Source organism: Geospiza fortis, unplaced genomic scaffold, assembly GCF_000277835.1.
Source record: "Geospiza fortis unplaced genomic scaffold, GeoFor_1.0 scaffold16, whole genome shotgun sequence".
In the NCBI taxonomy this organism is placed as follows: Eukaryota; Metazoa; Chordata; class Aves; order Passeriformes; family Thraupidae; genus Geospiza; species Geospiza fortis.
The window spans coordinates 7755643-7765281 of record NW_005054302.1 but is presented as its reverse complement, the minus strand read 5'-3'; the positions used below and the strand labels follow the sequence as shown (position 1 = coordinate 7765281).

Sequence of the window (9639 nt, the reverse complement as noted above, 5' to 3'; positions counted from 1 at the left end):
TATGCAGATTTATATCTCTTAAGAAAGAAACTGTGAGGTAGTTCCAGTGATAGTAATTGAAAAGGAAAGGAAATTAATAAGTGAATATGTAAGGCAAAAGTTCTTCTTTCTCTATAATTTTCAGATTCCAAAAGCTAGGCCCAACCTGGTAGAAATTGATGGAAGTCTTTACACAGTGAAGCATTCTGCATTTGTAATAGTGGCTGTTGAAGTGCATCTGCTGGGATTTTCTCATGTCCTTTGCTGCCAAATTCTCCCTCCCCAAAACCAAAGCCTAGCTCCTAATTTTGCTGGGAGATGAATTGTCACAACAGAGCTCTTGCCAGTAAACCTTTCATCCCAGGGATGAGCTTGCAGTGTGTTCTGTTGTTGTGGCTTAGCAGATCTGTTCAGAGGCACAGACCCTGTCTAAATGAAAGCCTGGCAATGCCTGCTGTCCATTCCCACTTCATGTATATCTGTGGGAGTATAATATTGTAGTTCAGCTCAGCAAAGCCACTTACTCCTCAGGCGAATCCTCTCCGTTCCATTTGCTTCCTGTATGTATGTTCTTCCATGGTGTTTGAAGCAGGATTCTCTTTTTCCAAGATAAGTATCTTAGAATTTGCTTTGCAGCATCTTGGAATGAGATGGGTAGGAGTTGTGTTTCAGTCACTTTAATGCTGCCAAGAGGACAATATGTAGGAGTGAGTTCTCCTGGTGTGGTATGGAGGCTGCATGACCGTGGTAGCATTGAATCAAGGGGGAGGCCATTCAGCTCCACATGGGATTAGTTTGACTGGCAATGACTAGCAAGAAGACTAGTAGTGATTGCTGGTTTCAGAAGTAACTACTTAATAATATATATCTGTCTCCCTTAATTGAACTGTGACATATTTAGCAATGAATCTAAAGGGTAGAGAAGAACTTAGCTTGGGATGTGAAAAAAAAATGCATCCACATTTCCATACCAGTGACTTCAGCAATCATTTGTGGTTTCTGTATGTGTTGCTAAAAGCCACGTACATGCTCTGTAAGCTATCAAAACTTCCAGCTGCTACTTCCAGGCAAATTTTTCTTGGTAGTAGGCAAGTAATTTAATCTTTGCACTGCTGTTAATCCGCTTTAATGATCCTTGGGATTGAAATTATCTTTTGCTAAGTGCATGCACTTCACCTTGTAAAAGGTGTTGAGTCCCAGTTAGATTGCTGGATGATGGCTAACAATCTATATATTATTGGGAAGCATCCACTTGGAGAATAAGGTAATGTTGTAGTCTGGTCCAGTGGAACTGATGGAAGATGTTGAATGCAATGAAAACATTCCTCCTCATCCTCTGTGCCTTATTTTTGTTTTTTTTAATGTAGCACATTTTGATCATGGTATCACTGAGCATTCCGGTGTTGCCATTGCTGTCTTGGACTTCATTTCATAAGGGTGGCAAAGAGAGTCTCAGCTTCTCCTAAAACTTTGCCCTGCTAAGAGATGTGGTGATTCTGTGGTCTTTTGAACTGTAATGTTAGGTTTGGGAAGAAAGAAACTGTGTTTGTATTCCAATGAGTTTATTCTATATGGTTTTTATTACAGCCTTTTGGGAAGTTTTTGTGCTCAACTGACAATGTAACTTATCAATTACTGTTATGAAAGAACCACAAGAACTGTATTCATTCACATTTGGCTTAGGCACATGTTAGCATTGCCCAGACCACTAAACCTGCCAAAGCCCAAATTATGAGTATTGGTAAAGACTGTACTAGTGAGAAGAAAAAAGCTATTTGTGCAGAAAACCCAGAGTTTTTCCTGTAGTCAGTATAATAGAATATTCTAATGTGTTTTATTGTACTTTATTTCTGATATGTTGACAGGTTTTAGTTTCTCTGATTTTCATCAGCAAAGTCAATTTAATTGGTTATTCTTCCTGTACCTAAAAGGCACATGGGGAAATTATGCTTCCTTTCCTTGGAGAGTGGCATGATGGCTTGGCTGCCATTTGTGTTCTGCTGCTTGTGTGTTTCCAGTCCCAAATGACTACAGATGCTTTGGGTGATTGCTGCTGGGAATGGGTTTCAGGGAGGAGTTCCCAGGACTGGATTTACACTAAATAAACAGAGGCCAGAGGGGAAAACTGTGTTTCATTAAGAACTCTGGTTTAGGTTAAAGGGATAAAAATAGCTGCAGGACTTCTCAAATTAGTTTAAAAACTAGAAAAGTGAAGGAACCCAATCTAGAGTATTTCTTTTAAGTACCCACGTATCTTTTTAGAGCTCGCTGCTTCACTGTCTTCTGCTCAGTGTACCTAGGTCTGTAATCCAAAGGGATAGCTGAAAAGATACAGCTGTCAAAGTTTCAGATTCCATAAGCACAGACTTTTTTTAGTCAGTGCTGTCAGTATTCACGTGTTTGTCTTCTTTGTTCTGCCAAAATATATTCCTGAAAGTTTTTGTTTTCTGTTCTGGTTTTAGGCAAGATACAAGAAATGGAAGTAAAGCACCAGAAAACCTTCTGCATATTGGAGAGAAAATTATTGCATCTTCCATTAAAATTCCCTTAGTTATTCATAAAAATGTTTCGTGGTAGACTAGTGTACATGTGTGTTCTATGCTTTGTGTAAAGAAAACATAATTACTTGCCTTCTGCTCTTACCAGAATGTTTCGGACATGCGTTTTTCAGTCTTGCACATTGGCAGAGTTACAGTGACTCCACTTTCTGCAAATACTCTGTATTAAGAAGACATCCTTTATGTTTAACATTGCAGATCCAGAATGCTAATGATGTGCTAATAGCACCGCTGGAGAAGTTTCGAAAAGAGCAAATAGGAGCAGCAAAAGTAAGTGGCTGGGGTTGTTTTTCATTTCATGTTTATTTGAGTTTATCGATGTGTTTTGAAGGCTGGACTGAAAACAAGCATTTTGTATTCAAACAGACTTGATGCCATCCTTATTACTATGTTAGTAAACTATACTAAATACTTTGCTTCAGAGGAGGAGACAATTTAGAAATGAAGCTTAAAGACTGATAATATGCACAGAAGACAGCTCTTGCTACTGTTGCACATTCCTACCATCTGGCATTGTATTCATCTTTTGATCTGCATTTACGTTATGCTGCGTCTTGGGTTAACCCAGAACCACAAGGAGGATTCAAACGGCTGCTATGAGTCCCTCAAGCAGACATTCTATAAAGACAGAAGACAGTTTCAGTACGATCTCTGCCTGTGTTTTCCCTCTCCTCTTTACATGGCTGATGCAGTGCAATGGTTCATGTTCATTTTGCCACAGTATTCATTTTAATATTCTTCAGGGATTTTCCCATGGTGGAAGTGCTCCAGTTGGTAATTTTATCTGGTTCTTTGGTGTTAAGTGTTATATCTGTGTGAGAGAGACAATGCAGGTTGTCTATACCAGGGTTCACTAGTCAGCTCAGGAAATCCGATATATTGGGGAAAAGTATGTTGGAATTAGCTGTTAGTCTGGAAGAGCTGTTTTCGGTCTGATCCTGAATTTTTGAGTGGCTGTCAGTGTCTGCTTTCATTACAGTCTCTGGGCTATGCATAGATGCTGTGGTAGTCAGTTAGAGGTTTTGGTTCTTCTGTCTGCATAAATACACTAGTTCTGAAGCATTCTGCATCTTATATTAGTGCTCATAAAAGTTTTTGGGAAACATTCATTTGTAAGGTTAAATGAGTACAAAAAAAAGCTCTCTGATGTTGCAGGTGAGGTTGTGGTTGTGCTATACTCAAAGAAACTCAGAAGAAGAACAGAGCTATTGGAAAGAGACACCAAAGGTTTATATTTCTTTTTCTGCTATTGTGAATTTGTAGCAAACACATGGGGCTGCTTCCGCACAGGAACTAAGTAGATGTTTGTGAAGAATGTGTACTGCGAACTTGAGGTCAGATTTCTCTGAAGTGGGTGTTCTTTACTCTTTCACTTGATATGTTTTTGTGTACAACAGCATTCTTCTCTTGTCCCACCCCTATGCTGCTGTGAGATGCAGGACTGGGAGATTATTTACCATGCTGCATGAATCAGAATTTAATCCCAGCACAAAATTATTTTTAGTTTTCAGTAGGTTTTAGTAGTGTCATCCAGTTCTTTGTAGTTGTGTTTCATTTCCTATTCTCATAGTTTAAGGGATATCATTCTTCAGAGCACCCTATTTGAAAGCTCAACCCACCATTCTGCTGACTGTCTTGCTGCATGACAGAGACAATCCATAGGTGGTTCACAGGACTCTCTGCAGAACTCTCTACGACACTCAGGTTTCCTTTGAATAAATATATCACTCAGTAGATGTCAGTACATGCATAGTTATCTAATTAAAGATGACTCCTTTGTGTTTTGTATCATCAAGAATATTAAGGGCAGGGCACTACAGGACAGGTTGAGTCCTCTCTGTTTGGTATATCACAGTGGCTGGTTCTTTTCCAACTCTTCCATGTAAAATATGGACATCTACTCCTCTTAGAGTTGTTTTGACTTGTACAGAATGAGTTTTTTTTACACTGTACAGAATGAGTTCAGGAGGGAGACTGGCTCAGCTAACTCTTATTCCAGTGTCTAATGCACTTTATTATGCAGTGCTGTGTTTTGGAGAGTCCAGGATACTTGGCTTGACACATGGATACCCTAAAGAGAGCTCTCCCAGATCATTGTTTTATAAAATGTCAAACAAACATATTTTCTAGCACTGCATATGGAGTTCAACTGCCCAACTCAGAAATGAGAGATTCAGAAAGCCGTCATAACCAAGTGTGATACATTTGCCTTTGAATTGATTTTTATCAGTGGAAGCAATTACAGTTGGCCTTTAACTAAATGGTATCAACACAAACAAGTCAGAGCTTAATTACATTCAGTATTGTTTTTCTAGTAATTAAAAAATAGCAGCGTATGATCTAGGAATAATGAGACCCATATGAAGTAGAGTAGAAATTTGGGCTTTGTGAAAACCATTATTGGCAAAGTGGAAAATATGGTCAGATTGCTTACCCCTACTTCTGTTCACTGGGATCAGCCCTTGAGCATTTATGAGCTCTTAAAAATATAGAATGAGTTGAGCTTGCTGGTTATTTATCTGCAGTTAAGGAGGGTTTGCACAGATATTTGGCTCTTTAAACTCCTCTGGGATGATCTATGCTGATAGTCAGGCAGAAGATATAGATATTTTCTTGTTTGGATTTTAGCAGCAAGTGTCACAGAACACTGAGAATGTCACTTTTTATTTGTGATGTTTTCTAGACACATCAGTTGAGTGTCCACAGTGTCTTACCAGGTCCACAGCAGGTGTGAGCTGTTTTTTTTCCCTGTAGTGTTAGTCTAAAACAGCGTGTAGAATGATATTTATATCAAATCCAAACTTGCTTCTGTTTTTCTGTCATCCCTTTCCTGCCCAAAATCCCAAAACATTTCTGCATACATGTTGCTCTCTGAAGAGAAACTGGAGATGTCCCAGCTGACTAGAAGCTGGAGAAAGCTGTCCCAGTTTTCAAGAAGTGCAAGAAGGAGAACCCTAGAAAACACAGGCCTGTTAGTCTGACTTCAGTGCCTGGTACAGTTATGGAGAAGATTATTCTGGGAGGTATTGAAAAACACCTGTAAGACAGTGCAGTCATTGGTGACAGCTAGCATGGCTTCATGAGGGGAAAGTCCTGCTTGTCAAACCTGATTTCCATTTCCTTTAATGACAAGCTAACCTACCTAGCTGATCAAGGGAAGCCAGCTGATGTAATCTTTCCATACTGTCACACGATTCTTCTGGACAAGATGTCCAGCATTCAGCTGAATAAACACATCATGCTATGGGTGAGAATTGGTTCACAGGTCAGGCACAAAGGGTTTTAATGAATGGGGTGACATCAGACTGGTGACCTGTCACTAGTGGGGTTCCATAGGGTTCCATCCTCCGCCCTGTGCTCTTCAACATCTTCATAAATGACTTGGACACGGGACTGGAAGGGATAATAGGCAAGTTTGCAGATGATGCAAAACTGGGAACAGCTGTTGACTCCCTCAGAGACTGGGGACCCTGCAGAGGGACCTTGACAGATTAGAGGACTGTGCTGTCCTCACCAACCAGATGAAATTCAACAGGAAAAAGTGCTGGGTTCTGCACCTCGGATGGTTCAACCCTCGATGTACAGACAGACTGGGGAATAAGATGCTGCAGAGCAGTGTTTCAGAGAGGGACCTGGGGGTCCTGGTTGATGGCAAGTTGAACATGAGCCAGCAGTGCCCTGGCAGCCAGGAGGGCCAACCCTGTCCTGGGGGCATCAGGCACAGCATGGTCAGCTGGGCAAGGGAGGGGATTGTCCTGCTCTGCTCTGAGCTGGGGCGGCCTCACCTCCAGTGCTGGGGACAGTTTTGGGTGCCATGATATAAGACAGGAAGCTATTAGAGAGTGTCCAAAGAGGGGCTATGAATGTGGTGAAGGGTCTGGCAAGGAAGCCATACAAGGAGACACTGAGATCATTTGCTCTGTTCAGCCTGGAGAAGAGGAAACAGGGAAAACTTCATTGCAGTCTGCAGCTTCCTCATTTGGGGAAGCAGAGGGGCAGGCACTGATCTCTTCTCTGTAGTGACCAGTGACAGGACCTGAGGGAATGGTCTGAAGCTGATTCAGGGGAGGTTTAGATTGGCTGTTTAGAAAGGCTTCACTAGAGAGTGGTTGGGTACTGGAACAAGCTCTCCAGGGGAGAGGTCACTGCACCAGTCTGTCTGAGATCAAGAAGCTTTTGGACAATGCTCTCGGGCACATGGTGTTACTCTTGGGGATGGTCATGCACAGGTCCAGGAGCTGGACTTGATGATCCTTTTGGGCCCCTTCCAACTTAGCATATTCTGTGATTTTGTGATTCTGTGGATGGTGCAAACTCCACAGGATAGCTGATAGTAATGTCACATTTCTAGAGCTGTCACTTCACAATTAATTTGCATTATAATATCTTATGGACAAACATTTAAAGGGACTGGGTATAGAAGCACAAGATTGGAATGACTTTAGCATTTAAAATGTTAGCAGTAACTAGAGATCCAAGCAGCTGTTGGGTGTTGGACTCTGTCTTCTAATCGGACTTTAACATTATACATTTTAGTACCCTGTTAAGCTGTGTTTCCGAATTTTGTGGAAGAAAAATATTATTAGATAGTTGTGTTACCAACATACAAAACATGAAATTATATTAGGTACTACTGTCAGATTTTGCTGGGGGTGAAGATTATGTGAAAGAGCACTTAAAAGTGATTTCTGGGCTTTTTTTCTTTTTTTTAGTGAAACACCAGATAAAATTCAGTTGCAGATAAATACAAGCAAACCCCACCCTCCCAAGGGAAAAAAAGGGGAAAATGTTATAAATTATGAGAACCACCTTTTTATCTTAGTGATAAATAAGTTCACAAGATTTTTTGCCACCATGATGAATATCCTATAAATGTTTTTAATATAGAGAATGAGAATATTAATTTTTTCTTCAAAACTATAATGAGTTTAGGCAAAAATATGGTCTCAGAAATCAAAAAGAAAATGGAAGATAAAATATATCCTGTTGACGTTACAAAGCTATATTTTAAATACAAGGACCGTATAAACCCAAGAGTGCAAAGGTCAAGTGTTTTTGGAATAACACAAGAATAAGACCAATTCTTCACATGCACTTCAAAAAGCTGAAGGTACCCAACAAATTTGAGAAACATTCCCCATAAAACATTAGTGTTTGTAATCTAACCAGCAATATACAAATCTACATCACTTGCTCTTCTTGATTTATACTTTTGCTCTTCTGTTTTTATTGCACATATTTCAGTTATTCCTTTTCTGTACACACTCAGTTTAAATAAAGCTGAGTTCTCTCCAGAGACTACACAAACCCAGCTTTGCATTGGACAGCCTGTTGATTTACTCCATCTGAGTTTAAAAAAATGACCTCTCCAATTATTGTGGCAAGGCGAGCAGAAGCCGGGTGAGGTAACTGGGAAAGGATTCCAGGCACGAAGCCTTTTGCCTTATTTGGTCAATGTGGTTTGCGAGGCCCCAGCTGGTAATGCTGGTGAGCTCATTGTGTGATGTGTTATGGACAATAAAGCCAAACCTTCCTCTTTCTTTTTATCCATTGAGTACAGTATTTGGCAGTATTTGTTCCAATGTTCATTGACCTTTAATACAACTTAAATCAGATCAAAGACAACAGAAGCAATTTTGGTTTTAAGACTTAAAAGGAGAGTTTTGTGTCCTCCTTACAATTCCATCTGTTTGTTTCATAAAATAACTTGTTTTGGCCAGAAGGATTAGTTTTTATCATTATTTAATTTCATTCATTTATTCAAAGCAGTGAATTTCTTTCTACTTGGGAAACAAATCCATATTTACTGCTGGGATTAATTTTCCCACATCTTTGCTCACATCTATCTTCACATGTAGGCATGCAGGAGGTAGCACGTTCTCTCTGTATTTAATTTGGATTGTCTGGTAATTGAGGAGCGTGAAACAAACAAAACCCCCCATTTCTTAAGGTCTGTCAGAAAGCTGTCAAAGCAGAGTTTTAGATAAGTACCTAAGATGGTTAGAAATACTAGAATGCCCATTTGGTGAATCAGTTTCCTTGGTATCCGATCAAATCACAGCACTTGTTGTCCTTTAACTGAGAAAAATGAGTGACCTTGCTGTAGTAGGTACAGCAGGAGGTGTTTCATTACAAGTGGTGTCTGTCACTCAAGGTTTGGTATTTGCACCCACTAGATTTGGTTTGTTTTAATGTCAGTCTGAACCATGGAGGGAGGGGGCCAGGAGAAGGAAGCATAAAGAGAGAACAGGCAAGGGGAATTATCGATGGCCAAATATTTTGAGTTAAAATGCAACAGTTTCTGAAAAATAGTTACTACCAGTTACCTGATATCTTTTTTGATAACTTATTCTGTAGGCAAGTAAATACAGCGGATCAATCCTGTTTCTATTTCAGCCAGGCTTTTATAACACTCTACATGAGTCATTGTAACGTATTTTAGATGGGGCTTAGTATGAGAAACCCAGTCTGTCAGAGGAACTAGCTCAATGGAAAAGGGCAATGAGTCTTGTTTATGGGAGGGACTGTCTGAGAGAGAAGTCACCAGTTAGAAGATCCTGAGGGGCAGTTTGAGATCAGTCTGTTGTTTTATTTTTGGTAATGACCAGGTAAAAAAAAACTGATGGTATTGTCGTAGGTTGCTGAGATAAAGGAGGAGGGCAGGAGGATTTGGTATAAAGTGTGAGAATAAATAACTGAGCATGAGGAACTGAGGCTACTCAATGGTCCTGAGACAGCTGCATACCCAAAGACCTGCTGTACTGATGAATAACTCATGGCAATCTTTTTAGGTATTATAGGCTAATAGGCATCTATCTCTGGTAGATAGAGAAGCACAAATTTTCTCTAGCTTTTTGTTTACTTACATAAATCTTCAAGTTTTGGTTAAAGTTTCTGAACTGTGAAAGTTGTGAATTGCACTAGTAAATACAGTTCATTCCAAGATTTTGGTCCTAAAACACTTTCATTTGAGAAATAATCCCATATATGTTCTCTAATCTGATATTTTACTTAAACTAGCATTATCAAATGCAAGAAATGAAGAATCAGAACTTGCATTTAATGAAAATGTATAATATTAAATTATTTTTTAAATAGACCA

General features: G+C 39.7%; 1 protein-coding gene across 1 annotated transcript in view; it reads left to right on the top strand.

Annotated features, from left to right (window-relative positions):
- Nucleotides 1–9639, top strand: part of ARHGAP42 (Rho GTPase activating protein 42) — a 112615-nt gene that overhangs the window by 42679 nt on the left and 60297 nt on the right. The window contains exon 3 of the mRNA XM_031066018.1: nt 2736–2807. Within this exon, the coding sequence (XP_030921878.1) occupies nt 2736–2807 (72 nt within the window). The remainder of the gene's footprint in view (nt 1–2735; nt 2808–9639) is intronic.